General features: G+C 44.6%; 1 protein-coding gene across 10 annotated transcripts in view; it reads left to right on the top strand.

Moving 5' to 3' along the window:
* The window catches only part of ZMIZ1 (zinc finger MIZ-type containing 1), a 385,595-nt gene that overhangs the window by 349,519 nt on the left and 14,449 nt on the right, over positions 1-21,627 (top strand). For 8 of the 10 annotated variants that reach the window (XR_015743665.1, XM_087933818.1, XM_087933824.1 and 5 more), the window contains 12 exons: positions 1,833-2,031; positions 5,121-5,408; positions 7,154-7,336; positions 8,468-8,642; positions 9,712-9,853; positions 10,193-10,403; positions 11,932-12,037; positions 13,209-13,369; positions 15,266-15,333; positions 16,440-16,508; positions 16,975-17,222; positions 17,965-18,128. Coding sequence is in view for 9 of the 10 variants with exons in the window: in XM_087933818.1 (XP_087789944.1) it covers positions 1,833-2,031; positions 5,121-5,408; positions 7,154-7,336; positions 8,468-8,642; positions 9,712-9,853; positions 10,193-10,403; positions 11,932-12,037; positions 13,209-13,369; positions 15,266-15,333; positions 16,440-16,508; positions 16,975-17,222; positions 17,965-18,128 (2,014 nt within the window). In the remaining variant the exon portion in view is untranslated. The remainder of the gene's footprint in view (positions 1-1,832; positions 2,032-5,120; positions 5,409-7,153; positions 7,337-8,467; positions 8,643-9,711; positions 9,854-10,192; positions 10,404-11,931; positions 12,038-13,208; positions 13,370-15,265; positions 15,334-16,439; positions 16,509-16,974; positions 17,223-17,964; positions 18,129-21,627) is intronic. The other 2 variants (XM_087933823.1, XM_087933821.1) reach the window with 1 other exon arrangement.

The following is a 21,627-nucleotide window of genomic DNA, read 5'->3' as shown; positions in this document are numbered from 1 at the left end:
GAAGGGAAGGGAAAGAAAGGGAAGGGAGGGGAGAGGAAAGGAAATGGAAAGAAAGGAAATGGAAAGAAAGGAAAGGAAAAAGAGAGGAAGGGAAGGGAAAGAAAGGAGAGGAGAGGAAAGGAAAGGAAAGGAAAGGAAAGGAAAGGAAAGGAAAGGAAAGGAAAGGAAAAAGGAGAAAGAGAAGACAAGGGGAGGGTTCAGAATTAAAACAAAATACTTCCAGAAAAATGAAATCAAAATACCTTCAGGAAAAGGATTTGCACATGACTCAAGTCAATCAAAGAAGGCATGCAAGCTAAGGTAGAGTTTTAATTAACCACTGAATGCATGATGCAACACCTAGATTTAGAAGTGGCTAACATTTTGCTGAGCATCTGTACGAAGGCTATTAATAGATAATAAGTATTACAGCTTTGCTGTAGGAGAACAAACGTTGAACATTAGCCAGGCCAAACTCAAAACATCCATTTTGCCCATGCCTTTAGAGAAAATCAGGTTGAAATAATATTTAGAACCAAACTTCATGCGATATTATCATTTGCATAATTCAGGACCATCAAATGTGGAATTATTATTTTGTCATGCATGTGCTACTGTAACTTGTCAGAAATAATGTACAAGGGGATTTCCAGATTAGAACCTCTTTGCGCGAATCTTTGTGGAACTCAAAGATGATGTGAGTTCAGCACTCCTCATCCTAATTCCAATCCTGTATGCTGACACAAAGGAATAACAAAGACCCGTTTCCCCACCATTGTAAGTGTGGCATTGCAGGAACTGTTAAAGTTGGCTGGAATCTTCCCATCTTTAAGGAACTACAAGCCAAAAAAGATGAATTTGTCACACATTTTTCCCAATGTTTTCCATAATCGATTGGGGGAATTATCCAGACAAGTCAAATGGGTTGGGGACTAAGTAAGAGCGCAAAGAAAAATGAAGCCAGTAAAGGGGAATTTTCAGGAGAGAGGTAGCTGGCAAGAGATAATGTACTCAGAATGAAATATGGATGGTTGTGGCTACAAAATAAAGGAAAGTGTAGAGTCATTTCTTTGGAGCATCCGTAATGGTGCACGAATGCATTTGTGATGAGACTGTATTGCTGATGTTCCCAGAACTCTGTAGTTGTCATGACAAGCACAGGGACCCTCGTTTTCATGTTCCCTGCATTGCATTACTCCTGGCCCCCAACTGCAAACTAAGAGAATAACAGAGTTGGAAGGGACCTTGGAGGTCTTCTAGTCCAACCCCCTGCTTAAGCAGGAGACCTATACCATGTTAGACAAATGGTTGTCCAGTTTCTTCTTAAAAACCTCCAGTGATGGAGTACCCACAATTTCTGAAAGCAAGTTAATTGTTGATTAGTTGTTCTCACTGTCAGGAAATTCCTTTTTAGTTCTAGATTGCTTCTCTCCTTGATTAGTTTCCATCCATTGTTTCTTGTCCTGCCTTCTGGTGCTTTGGAGAATAATTTGACCCCCTCTTCTTTGTGGCAGCCCCTCAAATACTGGAACACTGCTATCATGTCACCCCTAGTCCTTCTTTTCATTAAACAAGACATATGCAACTTCAGCCCATTCTTTATATGTTTTAGCCTCCAATCCCCTAATCATCTTTCTTGCTCTTCTCTGCGCTCTTTCTAGAATCTCAACATCTTTTTTACATCGTGGTGACCAAAGCTGGATGCAGTATTGCTAAGTGCGCTCTTAGCAAGGCACTATAAAGTGGCACCAACCCTTCACATGATCTTGAGTCTGTTAATGCAGCCTAGGGACCCTATTGGCGTTTTGGTGACTCAAACACCGATGGGTATAAATGTGATTTCTCTCCCTCAGCTATCCAGGAGGCCCTAATAACCCTGCGGGAATGGGGATGCCACCGCACACCCGACCCCCTGCTGATTTCACTCAACCAGCCGCCGCCGCCGCGGCAGCGGCTGTTGCTGCGGCTGCTGCCACTGCCACAGCTACAGCTACCGCAACAGTTGCAGCTCTGCAGGAAACCCAAAACAAAGACATGAATCAATACGGACCGGTAAGCGTGCCAGTTCACATCCGTCGTGGAGGGCGGGGTTTTTCATTCTCGTGATGTTTGAGGAGAAGTAGAGATCCTGGGGGGGGGGGTATGATGGCCTGAGCGGGTTAACGATGCCGAGCTTGTCAGCTGGAGAGCTGAGGTTCGAGACCCAAGCTCTGCACAACAGGTAAGTTCCCTTCCTGCTCCAGCTCCTGCCCACCTAGCAATTTGAAAGCATGCAGATGCGAGTAGGTTAATAGGTAACCCTTTGATGAGAAGGTAGCGGCATTCCATGCACCCTTCTGGCCACATGACCAGAGAAATTGTCTTCAGACAGCACTGGCTTGTCGGCCAAGAAACAGGTGAACATCGTGCCCTAGACTCGGACAAGACTGACAGGGGAAACCTCTACCTTTAGAGATCATAGGGATCTTCAAAGTTACAAGGGCAGTGGAAATTATTGTTTTTCATACTTATGACCATCGCAGCACCCCCATGGTCACGGGATCAAAATTCACTTGGCAACTGACTCACATTTAGTGTCCTGTGTGTCAATTCAAAAATATTTCTCTGGTCTTTTAGAGTTGTCAGCAGAAAGGAAGTGGGGGAAGCAATGCATACCTTAAATATTTTCATAGATAATTGCTAGGCGGCCAAAGCTTCTGGCATGCAAGATTATTACTGGAGAGCATGACTGATGACTCTTGGCTATGGTGGTGTCCCATTGGAGAATATACATCCAAGGGGTGGGGAAAGACCAGGGTCAAAGGGAAAATGAATGATGTATTTTAGTGTTGTCTGCACCTCGGTAACACCGATATGTTCACTCCTAATAAATGACTTTTTTTTTTAACTCTGGGGGGTTGGAAAAAAACTGTCCGGGCTCTGACAATCCACCCCCATTCGTATCATGAGTGTCTAGCCACATCTCTCAGAGTTAAAAAAAAAAAAAAGATTTATTAGTAGTGAACATGTCAGCATTACCTGGGTGCAGCCGACTCTAAGACACATCATTCCTCTCACCCTTGACCTTGGTCTTTTCCCATCCCCTGGATGTATATTCTCCAATGGGACACATTCGTAGCCAAGAGTCATCTATCTTGCTCTCCAGTCATAATCTTGTACGCCAGAAGCTTTGGCCGCCTAGCAATTATCTATGAAAAGTATTTAAGGTATGCATTACTCCCACTGCTCCCTTTCTGCTGGCAACTCTAAAAGAAATATTTTTGAGTTGACACCATGGTTACATGATCCCCTTCTACGACGTTCTGATGAGCAAAGCCAACAGGGAAAGGCAGATTCACTTAAGGACCGTGTTACCTAACTTAACAACTTCCAGGGATTCAGTTAAACGGTGGCAAGAAAGGTCAAATGGGATACAATTCACTTTACAAATGTTTCACTTAGTAACATAAATTTGGGGGCTGAGCTTTGGTCGTAAGTCAAGGACCACCTGTGTATTTTTGTTTCTAGGCTAATACAGGATACGATATAAGAATTTATTCTTTTATTTTGTAATAATACCCCTTTTCATTCTATTTAATCTTATTCTAATTTTTTGACATTTAGAAATAGTATTTAGCATTTATCACAGCTGGTAACTTTGTAAAAAATCATTATGCCATTTTTTTTAAAATTGTATTGCAACTCCATAAACTATAGCCCACTTAAAAATAGGTTCTATTCGTGTTTTTAAGCAACTTTATTTTTCATTTGGAACCCTACTAACTACTTACTTACCCCTGCTTTTTAATGAATATCTTAAATCTCTCTGAATACGCTGAATTTCATTGTCCAGATTTATGGCTATTATCTCCATCTGTGTTTTAATTCCTGCAAATTATTGATACTTAATGTTTTTTTTTCAAACTTTATAATAGAGTTAATTGTATCTGTGAATATTAATGCAAAATAATCTGCGTTGAGACAAATTTGTTTGATTTTGTTCCTTTCATATTCATTCAGTTATAATTATTTATCTGATTATAACCACTAGTAATTGCAAACGAATTAATATTAGAGGGCAGATAACTAAAACTAGGCTTTTCTGCTATGTTCATGTGACTAATTAAACTTGGTAATTGGCCATTGCTCTCAATTTCAGCTGGTATGGTCTTGTGGTTAAGCCACGAGGCTAAAGACTGTGAGTTCTAATCTCACCATAAGCAGAAAGCAAGCTGGGTGACTTTGGGCCAATCATCAGGAGATTGTGAGTTCTAGTCCTGCCTTAGGCATGAAAGCAAGCTGAGTGACTTTGGCCCAATCACCAGGAGATTATGAGTTCTAGTCCCGCCAAAGAAAATAGGAAATTAAGGGCGGGGAAGACAATGGGGGAAAAGGGGGTGTGAAATACAAGAAGGAAGAGAAAAAGAAAGAAAAGGCCATTGACTTCCAACTCTTCCTCGCACAGGACAAGATAGCCTCAACTTTTTGCTTTTGCACATTAATTCCCCCCTCTTTTTTTCCCCCAGTAAGGCCAAAGAATTTGAAAGCATACAATAAATGCTATAAATAAAAATGGTGACAGTTCCCAAAGATTACTAGGTGCAAATGGAAACACACACTATTTCCATAGCAAGGAAGATAAAGCAGGAATGGCTAAATTGTTTACTTTATTTAAAGAGGAAAATACGTTCTTATTTGGATATCATTTCTGCTTGTGAAGGGGGGGGAAATGAAACTTTGATCTTGGTTTCATTGATTAGAGAGATTTGGAGTTGTAGAAATGGATAGTTAGGAATAATGTGCAAAAGATTCTGTTGCACTTCTTTACTTTGTCCCATGGCACATCTTAGAGAGATGTGCTCCTATGTTCTGTACAGAAATTGCAAGGGGACGTAACTCCCGGGCCCACGGAAGTTAAGCAGGAGGGCTTTCACGACCGCCATTAAATCAAGAATAGCTTCCTTGTCTGTTGCCTTTTCCAATGGCAGTTAGCAATGACGGACCTCCAAAATGCAAAGAACCAGTCCTGAAAAACAAAATGCGACAGAGCTGCGATTTTTCCCCCTCCCGTACGGCTCCCCTTTCCCCTTCGAAGTCCATGTCGCATTTTTATATTCTTTTTTTTTTGTCTTCTTCTTCTTCTTCTCCTTCTTCTGTTGAAGGTTTGTTCCTCTTTCCAGATGGGTCCGGCACAGCCTTACAACAGCCAGTTCATCAACCAGCCTGGCCCTCGCGGTCCTGCTTCCATGCCAGCCAACCTGAACCCAGCATCCATGGGGCCGAGCTTGACGCCTTCCAGTATGAGTGGGCCACCCATGGCCATGAGCCAGGCCAGACCTCCAGGGATGAGCCCTTTCACCCATGGGCAGAGGATGCCCCAACAAGCTTATCCTGGTCCACGTCCCCAAGCGTTACCCATGCAGGGCATGAAAAGAACATATCCTGGAGAGGTGGGTATCGAGGGTTCAATTCGGAGTGGGTCTGCTCCCTTCTCCTGCAAACTTTGGGGATTATATAACAGAATGACGGAGTTGGAAGGGACCTTGGAGATCTTCTAGTCCAAGGGTCTTCCAACTTGGCAAGTTTAAGACTTGTGGACTTCAACTCCCAGAATTCCTAAACTAAACATGACCGGAGGAGGAATTCTGGGAGTTGAAGTCCACAAGTCTTAAAGCTGCCAGGTCTGAAGACCCCTGTTCTAGTCCAAGCCCGCTGCTCAAGCAGGAGAGTGTATGTACACCATTGTCAACAAAAGATTGCCCAATCTCTTCTTGAAAAACCTCCAGGGTTGGACCATCCACAGCTTCTGGAGGCAACCAGGAGATAGAATAGAATAGAATCCAGAACATGTGAAGTGTGTGAATACCAATTTATAATGCCTTGGTAAGACCATACTGCATCCAGTTTTGGTCACCATAATGTAAAAAAGATCTTGAGACTCTAGAAGGAGAGCAGAGAAGAGCAAGAAAGAGCATTAGGTGATTGGAAGCTAAAACATATGAAGAGCGTGTGCTGGAACTGGATATGTCTAGTTTGATGAAAAGAAGGACTAAGGGTGACATGATAGCAGTCTTCCAATATCTCAGGGGCTGCCACAAAGAAGAGGGAGTCAAGCTATTCTCCAAAGCCCCTGAGGGCAGGACAAGAAGCAGTGGGTGGAAACTAATCAAGGAGAGAAGCAACTTAGAACTAAGGAGAAATTTCCTTACAGTGTGAACAATTAATCAGTGGAACAACTTACCTCCAGAAGTTGTGAATGCTCCAATACTGGAGGTTTTTAAGAAGTTATTGGATAACCATTTGTCTGAAATGGTATAGGGCTTCCTGCCTCAGCAGGGGGTTAGACTAGAAGACCTCCAAGGTCCCTTCCAACTCTTATTCTGTATTCCAAATTCTGAATGTGATTGTTCTATGCACGCACACACACACACACATCCATGTAGTTTTCTTGACCACAATGTAGAAATCTTTTTTTTTTTTTTGCCCACTCTGGTCAAACTTTCCTAGTGGGTTTTCCATATAAGTATCAACCAAATTTTACAATGTTTAGCTTAATTTAACAATGTTTAGCTTTTCTTGGTATCAGCTCCTAGATGGTGCTGCAAACATCTCAACCAAAATAAAGTCTTAGAGGGTTAGTTTTAATCCAGTTTAGCTGCAGTCCACCGGAGGTGTCATTATATTGTCTATTCAGTATGTATTTTTGTGTGCATGTATACCTCTCTTGATGATAGATAGATAGATAGATGATAGATAGATAGATAGATAGATAGATAGATAGACAGATCGATGCATACCGTAGATAGATACTATAGATAGATAGATAGATCATAGAGTGATAGAGATAAATGATAGATAGATACGATAGATAGATAGATAGATAGATAGATAGATAGATAGATAGATAGATAGATAGATAGATAGATAGATAGATAGGGATGGATGGATGGATGGATGGATGGATGGATAGATAGATAGATAAATAGATAGATAGATACAATAGATAGATGATAGGTGAATGATAGAGTGATAGAGATAAATGACAGGTAGGTAGGTAGGTAGATAGGTAGGTAGGTAGGCAGGCAGGCAGGCAGGCAGGCAGGCAGGCAGGCAGGCAGGCAGGCAGATAGATATAAGTATATGTATATACACATATACATGTACATGTTTGTTTTGGTCTCTTTCTATCAACCAGCCAAATTATGGAAACCAGCAGTATGGACCAAATAACCAGTTTCCATCCCAGCCTGGCCAGTATCCTGCCCCCAATGCTCCAAGACCCCTTACGTCGCCCAACTACCCAGCACAGAGAATGCCAAACCAGCAAAGCACGGGGCAGTATCCCGCCCCAGCCGTTAACATGGGGCAATATTACAAGGTGAGGACCATTCCTCTTCCTTTTTTTAACTCATTCGTGGGAGTTCATTTTTGCCATTGGGTAAGCTTTAATGGGGGCTGCCATGCCTAAGTGCTATTGCTATCTTCCTTCCTTCCTTCCTTCCTTCCTTCCTTCCTTCCTTCCTTCCTTCCTTCCTGACTCAGCCTTCCCTCCTTCCAAGGTTTGTAAAATGAGGACTCAGATTGTTGGGGACAATAATGCTGACTCTGTAAACCACTTAGAGAGGGTTGTAAAAGCACTTGTGAAGCGGTATATAAGTCTAAGGGCTTTTGTTATTGCTAGTTCAGCATCGCCATGATTGCGTAATCAAAATCTGGATGCTCGGCAACCCGCTGACATTCACGACAGTTGTAGTGCCCTGGGGTCACCTGATCCCCTTCTGCGACCTTCCGGGGAAGCCGGAGTCACTTCACAACCCAGGGGTGGGATGCAAATATTTTTTACTACCAATTCTATGGGTGTAGCTGGGTGGGAGTGGCTGGGTGGGTGTGGCCATGTGATTGGATGGGTGTGGCTTTTTTTGTGCGGTAACCCCTCTGCGCTTCATTTTTTTTTTTTTTTTTTTTCCTGGGCCTCAGGAAAGCTTCCTAGGGAACATTTTGCTCACAGGAAGCTTCCCTGAGGCCCAGGAAGGCAAAAAACAGACCACGAGGGGCCCACGCAGCACACACACACACAAGGCATGACCCTTTTTGCCTCCTGGTCCTCAGGGAAGCCTCCTGGGCAAAGCAGTAAGACAGCAAGGGGAGATTCCAGCACAGCTGATTGTCAGAACAGCTGATCGTCGGGAGGAAAAAAAAATACTGCTTCGGCTGAACTGTAGCATTTTTACTACTAGTTCGCTCGAACTGGGGAGAACCGGTAGAATCCCACCACTGTCACAACTGTTTGGCTAACCTAAGAACAGCAGTGATAGGGCTCCATTGTTGGTCGTAAGTCGAGGGTTACCTTTTTTTTTTTTAGGGAATAAAATAACATTTCAATATAAATCTCCCCACAGCATAAAAATGCTTTTATCCCAGGGAATTTGTGGCCAGAAGTCCCCGATGACCACCGTGATAATTCTGTTTTCTTTCTCTTTCTTTCCAACGGGCACCTGCTATTTTGCAGCCATCCAGGCCTCTTCCTGTAGCAAATTACCCTCACTCACCTGTTCCAGGAAATCCTACACCACCAATGACTCCCGGCAGCAATATGCCCCCCTACCTGTCTCCTAATCAAGATGTCAAGCCACCTTTCCCGCCGGATATTAAGCCAAATATCAATGCTCTGCCACCACCTCCAAGTAAGTACCAAACCTGGAAACCCTTTGCCTGATTCCTGCTTTCCCCCATGTGCAAAGGATATTGGTCTGGTGGAAACATTTGAGTGATGGCCTGTGGATGAAGCATCTTTCAGAAATGTACAAAGGGTTGCAGATCAGTGGGGGAGGGTGTGTGTGTTCTGAGAGCGAATCAGACAGAAAGATCAACGTACAATAATGCATTTAGTGACCGTTCAAAGTTACAATGGCATTGGAGCTGGAGAATTGGGTATGGCCAGTCTAGAGAAAATAAGGACTAAGGGGGACATGATGGCAGTTGTCCACTATTTGAGGGGCTGTTACAAAGAAGAGGGAGGGCTCAGCTTATTTTCCAAAGAACCTGAAGACAGGACAATAAGCAATGGTTGGAAACTAATCGAGGAGAGACCCAACCTGGAAGTAAGGAGAAACTTCCGAACAGTGAAGACAATTAACCAGTGAAACAGCTTCCCTGGGTGCTCCGTCACTGGAGGCTTCCAAGAAGAGACTAGATAGTCACTTATGTGAAATAGTATAGGTTCTCCTCAGGGGTGGGATTCAAAAATCCCAGCAACCGGTTCCCTGCCCAGATGTTGGGTAGGGACTTAGCCATGGTGGGTGTGGCCTATCAGAACTTCCGGGAGAGCCAGTTTTCGCCTTCCCCAGGGTCCGGAGGCTTCCCTCGGGCCTCCGGAAGGGCAAAATCCACCTCCCCTGGGGTTCGGAGGCCCTCTGGAAGCTGGAAACCGTCCCGTTTCCAGACTTTCGGAAGTCCCGTTTTTCACCCTCTCAGAGCCTCCTGCACTTACCTGCATCCAAAACGGGCTGCCTGGAGACTCCTGGGAGGGGCAGGGTGCGGTGGGTGGGGCCAGCCAGTTGGTTCAACTATTGGTTCAGCGAACCAGATGTAAATTTAACATCCAGTTTCCCTGAACTGGTCCGAACCAGCAGAATCCCACCCCTGGTTCTCCTGCTTGAGCAGGGGACTGGACTAGAGGACCTCCGAGGTCCCTTCCAGCTCCATTCTGATTCAAAGTCCACCATTAACTTTTCTCCCCCTCTTTCATCCCAGCCAGCCATAACGACGAGCTGCGCCTGACGTTCCCCGTGCGAGACGGGGTTGTCTTAGAGCCCTTCCGATTGGAGCACAATCTGGCGGTCAGCAATCATGTCTTTCACCTGCGGCCGACCGTCCATCAGACCCTCATGTGGAGGTAGGATTGTAACGGGGCAGGGCGGGGTGGATGACCCAAGATGCCGAACCAGAGGGGAGCCAGAGGCTCTTTCTTGGGTCAGCGGTGGATGGGAAGCCCACTCCCATTTTGAAGCTAGACAATTAACCAGTGGAACGGTTTGCCACCAGAAATTGTTGGAGCTTCCTCACTGGAGGTTTTTAAGAAGAGACTGGAACAGTCACTTGTCTGGAATGGTCTAGGGTCTCTTGCTTGAGGAGGGGGCTGGACTAGAAGACCTTCAAACTCCCTTCCAGCTCTGCCTTACTCATGTAACGGGCAGGTGCTAATAGCAATGCAAACACCTGCCTTCTCCGACAGATCAGACTTGGAGTTACAATTCAAATGTTATCACCACGAAGACCGGCAAATGAATACGAACTGGCCAGCATCGGTCCAGGTCAGTGTCAACGCAACTCCACTCACCATCGAACGGGGCGACAACAAAACGTCGCATAAACCTCTGCACCTCAAGCACGTTTGCCAGCCAGGAAGAAACACGATTCAAATCACTGTCACGGCATGCTGTTGTGTAAGTAGCTAATGGCTCTGTTGATTCTGCAGTTTGGCTGTTTGGAAATAGCTTTTGATTAAGGAAACGTCCTAGCAAAACTTCATATTCCTAGTATTCTTTACGGTGGTGGGATTCAAAAATTTTAACTACTGGTTCTGTGGGCGTGCCTTGGTGGGCATGGAATGGCTCGGTGGGCATGGCTTGGTGGGTGTGTCAGGAGAAGGATACTGCAAAATCCCCATTCCCTCCCCACCCCACTAACCTGCTTTCCAGCTCTGTTCTCCTGTGCGGGGCAACTAAAGGAGACCCAGCTGATCAGCTGGGACAATGGGAGGCAGGGAATAGGTGAGGGCGGGACCAGTCAGGGGTGGGATTGGCCGATTCTCCAAACTACTCAATATTTCCACTACCGGTTCTCCAGAACCGGTCAGAACCTGCCAAATACCACCTCTGATTCTTCACCAGTGTTTCACAGCTTGTAATGTTTCTTTAACATTTCTACTAAGGCCAAACCAGGTTAGCTAAAAAAAATTCAAATTCAGTTTCTATACCATGATAGACTGTCTAGAGAAACAGTCTGTAAACGTATGTACATGAAACATTATGCTAAGCTCAGCAAAACCTTTTTTTTTTCCTGTGTTGTCTGTGCATATGTACAAATGCACTGTCATGCTCACAGACTAGGACACAGGGCTCTATTTTAAGTAATGATTCAACAGAAATTGTTAAGATATAAAGAAGAGGGAGTCAAGCTATTCTCCAAAGCACCTGAAGGCAGGACAAGAAGCAATGGATGGAAACTAGTCAAGGAGAGAAGCAACCTAGAACTAAGGAGGAAATTCCTGACAGTGAGAGCAATTAATCAGTGGAACAACTTGACTCCAGAAGTTGTAACTGCTCCATAACTGGAGGCTTTCAAGAAGAGATTGGACAGCTACATGTCTGAAATGGTATAGGGTTTCCTGCCTGAAAAGGAGGTTGGTCTAGAAGACCTCCAAGGTCCCTTCCAACTCTGTTATTCTGGGTTTTTTTCCAGAAACTATAGGAAGACTCAGGCCAAATACTATCCTTGGTAAATCCTGGGGGGCTTTTAGAGAGCCCAAAATGGTTAATTGGTTAATTTAGTATTACGTTTTGTGGTAATATCTAATATTCTTCAGGTTTTATGTCTGGGACGCCAAAGTGTCTTGTACCTATTCTGAGTTAAGGATTCAACCAGATAATTAGGTACATACTACTAAAGATGACGGGAAAAAGCTAGAAAAAAAGTGCAGATCAATTGTTCATACTTCAAGAACACCTAATTCAGAACTCTTATGCAAATAACTGAATTGGATCAAGGGCTCCAATTTAGACTCGTGAATCCAAGTTTTATGGAATTAATATAACACAGCACGATATAATTTGCTACCTCACTGAGCCTTTGAATCTGCCAGCCAATTTCAGCAAAATATTCAGGATAAAAGTTGATCTGGAGCCTAGAATGAAAAGTTAAACCACGGGTCCTCTATAGACCACTGATTTTTTTATTTTCCCTTTCCCCCAGTCCCATTTGTTTGTTTTGCAGTTAGTACACCGGCCTTCGGTCCGTTCTGTTCTTCAGGGCCTATTAAAGAAACGCCTGCTTCCAGCTGAACATTGTATCACCAAAAGTGAGTAGAACTTCTGTGTTGATTGGCCGGGGAGGCAGACAGTGAACTCCATCCAGTCCTGGGACAGTTTCTGTGATGACCCAAAGGGGCGTGGCACAAAGGCAATACAGACAAAGAATAAGCAGGAGTCCCTTTATTAGCTCCAACTTTGCCCCCAATGTCCTGGTTACCTTCTGGTCTGGAGAAAAACACTCTCAGGAACAGCCTTTGGCTGCAGAGAATCAAGTCCAAAACATTGTCAACAAAAACTGTAATTATAAGTCCAATCAAGGCAAGATGAGGGAATTAGTCTAGCAGAGCAAGAGAAGGAATTCCAGACATGAAGGAATGGCAGTAATTCAACCCAGTTGGGAGGATGCCAGGAACGCAGATAACAAAGTCAACAAAAAATAAACTCACATTTGTTCCCAGCCGCTGCCTCTCTCGGCTTGCATCTCTTTTAAACTCTCTTCCCTGAATGTGGCTAATGAAGGGAATCAGGGCCCTTTCCTCCCCCGTAAGCCACACAACCCACCTTGCTCCCTTCTCCTTTCCTCTCTGCGTGCCCTAGGATGAAGAGGGGGTGGGCCTAGGTCTTCCTCTGAACTTCCTCTCCCTTGTTCTATCTCTCCCTTGCTCTGCCCAGCCAGACGTCGCCCTTCCCCAGTTTCCTCCACATCCTGCTTCCTGTCAGCTGTTCGTCTTCCTCCTCAGATTCAGACTTCGACAGGGGCATGACAGTTTCTGTCAAGCCAAGGATGCGTATCCTGCTGTTAAAACAGTTTTAAGCATGGTTTTTTTTTTTATCAGGGCAACCTGATCTACCCAACTGTGGAACAGAGCATCCTGCTTTCACTTTTGCCTTTCAGCCCCAATCCAGGAGCCTTCGCAGGCAGTTGCTTTCACGACAAACTATGTTTGTGTTAAATTTATACTTACCGAAAAAGAAATAAAGGGAGACTAGTATAGATCTATTTCAAGATATTTAACTCTCTCATCAGTTAGCCATACCCTTCTGGGATTCAAACCCGGGCTACTTACATGTTAGATAGATATGTTATATTAACTTCTAAGCCACGGTCTCTCCTCATTTTATCGGCTGTACCAGGGGAGAGAATAAGTGAGGGCTTTTCACCCCTAAGTATTAATTCTATTATCGCTCCCCCATTTTTCTTTTTCTTTTTTGCAACAGTCAAGAGAAATTTTAGCAGCGTGGCTGCCTCTTCGGGCAACGCACCTCTCAACGGGGAAGATGGCGTGGAGCAGACAGCCATCAAAGTCTCTCTCAAATGTCCCATCACATTCCGGCGGATCCAGCTTCCAGCAAGAGGTCACGATTGCAAGCATGTGCAGGTGAGTACCCTCTCCTGTCCCCTTCAGGGTGCAACGTCGTGTTTATTTGTTTAACAAATTTGTACAGTCATCCAGCTCATTATTAACTACCAATAGTGCTAATCGGTGGTGGGATTGGAATAACTTAACAACTGGTTCTCTTGGCTGGGTAGGCGTGGCCGGTTGGTCATGTGACTGCGTGAGTGGTATCACACCCAGCCCTGCCTCCCGGCCACTCCCCTCAAAGGCGGAAGTAGGATTCAGCCAGGTGGGGCTAATCCCACCACTAGCTGGCTTCAGCCCCACCCATTTTTGGCCTGTTTTTGAGGCCATTTTTCGGGCTGTTTTTTGGACTGTTTTCAGGGTGTTTTTCAACCATTTGTGGGGCATTTTTTGGATCAGCAACAGCCTGAAAAATGCCCTGAAAATGGTTCTGCCCTTAAGCCTCAGCTTCTGAGGAAGAGTCGGAGGACATTGCAGTTATGAAGAATCAGGATCGTTCATTAAGTTCCCATTAAGCTGATATATTGCTCACACCTATGCACAAGAATCTGGTCAACTAACAGTCAGCACTAAATTGGCGCTGGATAAGAATTCACAGAATTCAAAGGGGGATGGACATGGAACGCTTGTGGTGATATAAGGATTCCAAGCTGATTCCTCTCTTGACTCCGCCTCCCAGGCTGTGCCTTCCTTTCTACTGCAAAAATGCTAATTAATCTAATGCTGAAGTCCTTGTATCCAAAAGACATTCAAATGACTGTCTCCAAAATCATCTTCAAAACCCTACTGAGCTTTCCCTGCCTTTTAGTTACTTTAAACCCAACTTCTCTTAGAAGTAAGTGGATTTTCTTTCCGGTTGCTTGACCTTCAACCTCCCTGAGTTCCTATGGGGCTGTTTGATGGGAGGGATGCCTTGGACACTGTTAAAGCACCTGCAGTCCAGACAAGGAATAATGGATGGAAACTGATCAAGGAGAGATTCAACCTGGAAATAAGGAGAAATTTTCTGACAGTGAGAACAATCAGCCCATGAAACAGAAGTTGCCTTCGGAAGTTGTGGGAGCTTCATCAATGGAGGCTTTGAAGGAGAGACTGGACTGCCACCTGTGAGAAATGGAGTCGGGTCTCCTGCTTGGGTGGCGGGCTGGACTAGATGACCTACAAGATCCCTTCCAACTCTGTTCATCTAATCTAATCAAAGAGTTCCACGTGCACATAACGTGGAATACTCTCCTCCCATATCCCCCCACAAAACCTGCCAGTATTCCTTGTGCGTATTTGAGCTGATTCCCTCAACCCGCAATTGGAAGACTTCTCTAGCCGGCATTGCAATTTTTCTTTTTCTTTTTTTTTTTAAGGATATAACCCATGTTTCCCATCCCAAACCTTAGAACACATTTTTCAACAGATATGTGCTTGAGACAACAGCTTTCTCCTCTGTGACTTTGCATCCTACTACGGGGGGCCCCGACCCGCAACGTGGCCCTGACCCGTGGCTCATTCAGAACCTGGCCGTGCACGAGCGACAGGCGAGCTCGTGCGCGCCTGCTACTCGCATGGAACTATTCTTCCCCCACTCTCTCCAACCGCTCTGCAAAGCCAGAAAGGTTGGGGACTAGTGTTTTCAATAATTAATAATTGTTTTCAATCCTATATTGTTTTCAATTCAATAATTGTTTTCAATCCTAGTGTTTCCAATAATTAAAAACGATCAACTTTCGTGTCATGGTTTGAATCCCAGCCTGATGGGTTGTTGTTGTTGTTGTTGTTTTCTTCCTGGCGTGCATTTGATGGCTCCGCTTCTCTTCTTTATTCTCACCCAATGAGGGGGTCCTCTTTGCGGCGGCACCGTCAGCGTGCTTTGCAAGCCACACCCATCGTTTCATTAAGATTCCCCTGCTTTTTCTTCCACAGTGTTTTGATCTGGAATCCTACCTCCAGCTGAACTGCGAACGAGGCACCTGGAGATGCCCCGTATGCAAGTGAGTGGCAACATGAAAGACCGTGGTACTATCACAACAAAAACCAGAGGAATGCAAAGTTATGCTTCCATGTTGCGCCAGGGAAACCAGAGATGGAACCAGTGGTGGGATTCAAAAAAGTTTACTACCGTTTCTAGAGGCGTGGCTTGGTGGGCGTGGCAGGGGAAGGATACTGCAACATCTCCATTCCTTCCCTACCCCACTAACCTGCTTTCCAGCTCCGTTCTCCTGTGCAGGGCAACCAAAGAAGAGCCAGCCAATCAGCTGAGACTCAGTGGGAGGCAGAGAAGAGATGGGGGCGGGGCTAGTCAGAAACGGGATTTGCTGGTTCTCCGAACTACTCAAATTTTCCGCTACCGGTTCTCCAGAACTGGTCAGAACCAGCTGAATACCACTTCTGAATGTAACACAGTTAACCTAACAGTAATTTTTTTTTTAAATGTGATCAATAAACTTTGCTATAGACCTTTTTTTTTATTTATGATGATGATAAAGGGTCTGGAAGCTAAATCGTATGGTTGAGGAAACTATGTCTCACTTATCAAAGAGAAGATTTAAGAGGGACATGATAACTGTCTTCCAATATTTGAGAGGCTGTCACAGGGAAGAGAGGGTTGATTTATTCTCCAGAGCAGTGAGGGCAGGACAAGACGTAATGGGTAGATGAGCATCAAAGAGAGATCCAACTTAGAACTAAGAAGAAATTTCCTGACAGTAAGAACAATTAACCAGTGGAAAAGCTTGCCTCCTGGGAGTGCTCCATCCCTGGAGGTTTTCAAAAACGGACAGGACAACCATGTGACCTGAATAGTATAAGGATCCCTGCCTTGAGCAGGGGGTTGGACTAGACGACCTTTGAGGCCCCTTCCGGCCCTGTGATTTCTACGTCCTATGTTCTACCTAGGCTATGCTACTTGAAACGATTCTCCCAAGTCAACTTGATTGTTAGTGTTCACCCGGACATGCCCAAGTAATGAGATTCTCCTTATTTCCATGGCAGACGCATAGAAGTGGTTTGCTGCTTTACTTATATTCCTTCAGAAACTTATATCACATAGCAAATGCAATAAAAACACATAAACGGGTGTCCCCTTTTTCTCTTCCAGTAAAACAGCTCTGCTGGAGGGCCTGGAGGTAGATCAGTACATGTGGGGCATTTTGAACGCTATACAAAAGTAAGTGTCTCTTTTAATGAGATTTTTTTCACAGGCTATTTACAAAGTCTGCACTGTTATTACTATTAATCTTCCCATCACTCCCTATCGCCCATCCCCTCCCACTTGTGACTGTATGACTGTAACTTGGCCACTTGTATCCTAATGATTTTTATTGACTTGTTTCCTGGTATGATTTGATTGCTTATTGCAATCAAAGGAGTCCCTATTTTTCTACTTGCATTTTTTTTTTACTTGCTTTCGAACGGCTAGGTTGGCAGAAGTTGGGACAAGTGATGGGAGCTCACTCTGTTACATGGCGCTAGGGATTCGAACTGCCGAACAGCCGGCCTGTCTGATTGAGAAGCTCAGCAGCGTCTTAGCCACTGAGCCACCACGTCCCTCTGATAATGACATTAGTAGCATCTAAAATGTATGTGCTCTATTGAGAGCTCTCGGTGTTATTGAATGTATTGTGTTTTCACAGCTCCGAGTTTGAAGAAGTCACAATTGACCCCACATGCAGCTGGAGACCTGTCCCAATCAAGTCAGACATTCACATCAAGGACGATCCAGATGGCATTCCTTCCAAAAGGTTCAAGACCATGAGTCCCAGCCAGATGATCATGCCAAATGTGATGGAGATGATCGCTGCCCTCGGTCCAGGTCCATCTCCCTACCCGTCAATCCCACCACCTCCTGGAGGAACCAACTCCAGCGAATACAGTAGCCAAGGTGAATACATGCAGTATGAACCAAGGGATGGAGCCAGTGGGATGGAAGTCTCTTATTATTGAAACTTTCCTAGAATCCTAGGGAATTCATGCCTCACTGGGTCATTGTTTCAGGGATCTTTTGTTCTCTAAGCAGAGAAGCGGAATTATCACAGTTGGCAAGAAAAGAGTAGGAACGAGAAAAACTTCTGACTTCCTTCTGGCTTCCCCATTGACCATTCTTGTGAACCGTCAGAAGTCTTCCTTCCTTACTCCCTCGCTCCTTCCCTCCCTCCCATCTTTTCTCCCTCCCTCCCTTTTGCAGTAGAAGTCTCTTAAATTATTGCAACTTGTAAAGAAGATGATGGGCTCATAGGGACCATATGGAGGCCCTTAGTAAATAACGACATGTGTGAATGTGGAGAGCTCATCTGCTGGTATGTCGGCTACTGCCAAAGACATGTACCTATAATGACTTATTTTTGGCCAACAACAATCCAAGAAGGTGGATTCATTCTGGCAATTTAAAGTTTGTTCTAGACCAAGGATCTTGGCAAATTTAAGACTTGTGGACTTAAACTCCCAGAATTCCTGATCTAACATGACTAGAGGAGGAATTCTGGGAGTTGAAGTCCACAAGTCTTAAAGCTGTCAAGTTTGAAGACCCTGGGTGTAGACACTGTAGAAGAATTAGGACCTGGGCTCATTGGTTTGATTTTGATTCCAACTTCACTGTTCTTACTATACTTTTCTTTACTGTTTAGGTAACAGTTACCAAGGCCACAGCAATTTTGATTTTCCCCATGGGAATCCTGGTGGGACATCTATGAATGACTTCATGCATGGTCCCCAGTTGTCACATCCACCAGATATGACCAGCAACATGGCAGCGCTTGATAAACCCTTAAGTCATCCCATGCAGGAATCTGTAAGGATCTTACTTATTTACCTTGCTCATATGACCTTCTGTCCACAGGCAGAGTGCATAATTGGGAGTACACAGTAAGCTAAGTAAAAGGAAACCTTAAAAAAAAAACCTGGAGCAGCAGGAAAAAGAAAAGAAAGTGAGTTCCTTAAAGATGTATGGCTTCCTCTTTGCAAGGCGATGCCTGGGAAATAAAGCAGAGATCAGATGTCCGTGGAGATTCTCCGTCATGTAGTTCAGGGGTCCCCAACCACCGAGCCCCGGACCAGTATCGGTCCGTGGAAGATTTTCTACCAGGCCGCCGGTTTGCTGGGCGCCGCCATCTTGTTTTGATGAGAAAGTGCTTCCGGTGAGTTTTTCCGGTTGGAAAGCGGCGTTTGGGTCCTGAAGGAATCCTCGCGCCTTAGTTTCATCGAAGGCGGGGGGGGGCGGCTTCGAACAAAACTAAGGCGCGAGGATTCTTTCAGCACCCAGGGCAAGGCGAGCCGAGCGACCGTCCCAAAGCTGTCCCAAAGCCCATCGACAAAGGTACAAAGGAGGAGTTGAAGGTGGTGGGGAGAAGCGGGGGACGGCTGGCTGGCTGGTCGCTCGGCTCGCCTTGCCATGCGTGCTGATGCCGGTACCGGGCCGTGGCACAAAAAAGGTTGGGGGCCACTGATGTAGTTCATGGTTGTCCCAAAAGTTCTTTTTCCAAAAGACAACAGGACTTTCTTGGTTTCTTTTGCCTTGAAAACATTTCACTTCTCATCCAAGAAGCTGAACTGAAGAAGCTGAACTGAAATATTTCCAAGGAAAAAGACCGAGAAAGTCCGATTGCTTTTGCACAACAACCCTTGGGACCGAGATTAGATGACCAGCTCCTGTTTCTTCTGCTGTAGCCATCCACTTGGAAAGAGACTGGTCCATGCATCTCCGTGGGCACCAGTGACGAATCTTGTGTGATGGAGCAATCACAATAATGCCACAACTTCCCTATTCCCATGAGGTATCCTGAAAGAGGTGTTTTCTACAGGGACGTGATTAAGGTGCAGGACTAACATGGGGACCCAGATTCTTGATAATCTTCAACCCAAGGGACAAATGCTATCTCTCATTTATTGTACTTTTACTTTTTTATTACACCAACATATACAGTATATAAAGAGCCTGTGAGGGCATCTACGTATTTTGACATAATGAACAACAAATGGCCTTTTCAATATATCAGATGGATGGATGGATGGATGGATGGATGGACGTACGTACGTACGGACAGACAGACACATACACATAGAGACATAGATATGTCTAAGATAGGTAGGTAGGTAGGTAGATAGATAGATAGATAGATAGATAGATAGATAGATAGATAGATAGATAGATAGAGACATAGATAAATAGAGAGATAGATAGAGACATAGATAAATAGAGAGATAGATAGAGACATAGATAGAGACATAGATAGAGACATAGATAAATAGAGAGATAGATAGAGACATAGATAGGTAGGTAGGTATATCTTACAGATATATTGAAAAGGCCATTTGGCCATGTTGTTCATTGTGTCAAAATATGACACAATATGCTATGTAGGAACTAGGAAGGAAATATCTTTTTCTTCTCCCAAGATTCAAATAGTGCCTCACAGACTAGTAAACAGACTAGGGGAAGCATTTGCTTATGTTTACTCTGCCATTTATGACAATGCCAATGTCATAACTGGAACCTTGGTGGCGCAGTGGTTAGAATGCCTGCTGCCTGGAGTTTGATCCTGACCGGCTCAAGGTTGACTCAGCCTTCCATCCTTCTGAGCAGAGGTGCTTTTCAGCCGGTTCTGACCGGTCCTTGCAGACCGGTAGGGAAAATTTTGACTGGCTCCACCCACCTGCCCCTGCTCTTACCTCTCACCTCTCCTACATTCTGCTGTTTATTAGCTCAGCTGATTTGCGCGATAGCGTGGATTGCCACGCCTCAGCTGATCTAAAAAAACCAGCACAGCTCATCTGGGAAGGGCCACCTCTGAGCCCTGCACACATGCGATTTGCGCGTTTGGCATGTGCGCATGATAGGCACGTACCTGCACAGCTCACCAGCCTTGATTCAGAGGGTGGAGTTTGAGCAATGAGCATGCACACACGAAGCAAGCTCCAAACCAGTAGGGAAAAACTTTTTGATACACAACACTGCTTCCGAGGTGGGTAAAAAGAGGACCCAGATTGTTGGGGGCCAATATGCCAACTCTGTCAACTTCTGAGAGAGAGCTGTAAAAGCACTGTGAAGCAGTATATATATAAGTCTTAAGGGCCATTGTTATGACTCGGTACAGCCACTCCCCAGTGGTCTCAGTGCCTTCTTGGTGACCTTCCCAAATGATCAGTTTCGCCTGCTCACATCCAAAGTATGTGAAATGAAGGTCCTTTCAATCCAGCTTTTATTACATTTGGGGATATTTAACTTCGCCTGCTTGAAGCCACATAAGAAGATCAAAATTGATACAAGGACACGATTCAAGTGGTTTCACTGACTGCAGTCGCTGTACTGCCTACAGTCCAGCAGTGGGATCCTACCTGTTCCACTACAAGTTGGGTGATTGTGCGCACACATGTGCGCAACATGTGCACACCTAAAGCACGTGCGCAGCTTTCCCCACACCAGCTGAGGCCTGCAGTGCCAATTACCTGGGAGGATAAAGAAGAGAAAAGTACAGAGGTGGGTGAGAGGGCTGATCCTTCACTTTTCCCTTCTTTCTCCTCTCAGCTGATCCGGCTGTTTCCCCTCCTTTCAGCTGATCATCGGAGGCTTTTTTTGCTACCGGTTCAGCTGAACCGGTAGCAACCAGGCTGAACTGGTAGCACACCACCACTGTTACAGTCCTCATCTGTTCCTCAGCTACAAGCGTTTGCAGATTATTTGGTTTTTATATTAGAAGAACCTTTAAAAACAGGGCCAAAGTTGATAACAAGAATAGAGGAATATGAGAAAATGGCTGCATTAAAAATAAATAAAGGGACAACAAAAATATTGGTGAAAAATATGACAGAGAAACAGAAAAAAGAACTGACAAAAACATAGATATTCAGATAGTTTAAAAAGTTAAATACTTAGGAATACAGTTGACAGCAAGATGTGGAACAATTAAAGAAGATAACTATTACAAACTGAAACAGCAGATTAAAACAGAGATAGAAAAATGGGGCAATTTGCAACTTTCACTAAGTGGAAGAGTAGCAGTGATTAAAATGAATATATTGCCCAAGATGCTATATCTGTTTCAGACAATTCCTGTTAAGGTAGGAAAAAAAATATATCCTGAAGATATTAATAAAACGGTGTTGAAATATCTGTTCCTCAGATACATAAAACTGCCTTCTATTGGACCTTGTACACGATTTGCCAAAATGCTCCCATATTTAGGGTTACGACGTCACTCACTTCTGATAAAAGATAATTGTTGATCTTCCTCAACAGTCCTTGGGGAGTAATAACCAAGATGTCCGTGTCTTTCTAGCCAGGAACAAAACAA

This window comes from Pseudonaja textilis, chromosome 4, assembly GCF_049901715.1.
Source record: "Pseudonaja textilis isolate UNSWEBS1 chromosome 4, rPseTex1.2, whole genome shotgun sequence".
In the NCBI taxonomy this organism is placed as follows: domain Eukaryota; kingdom Metazoa; phylum Chordata; class Lepidosauria; order Squamata; family Elapidae; genus Pseudonaja; species Pseudonaja textilis.
The sequence above is the reverse complement of the archived record's forward strand: the minus strand, read 5'-3'. Positions and strand labels throughout refer to the sequence as shown.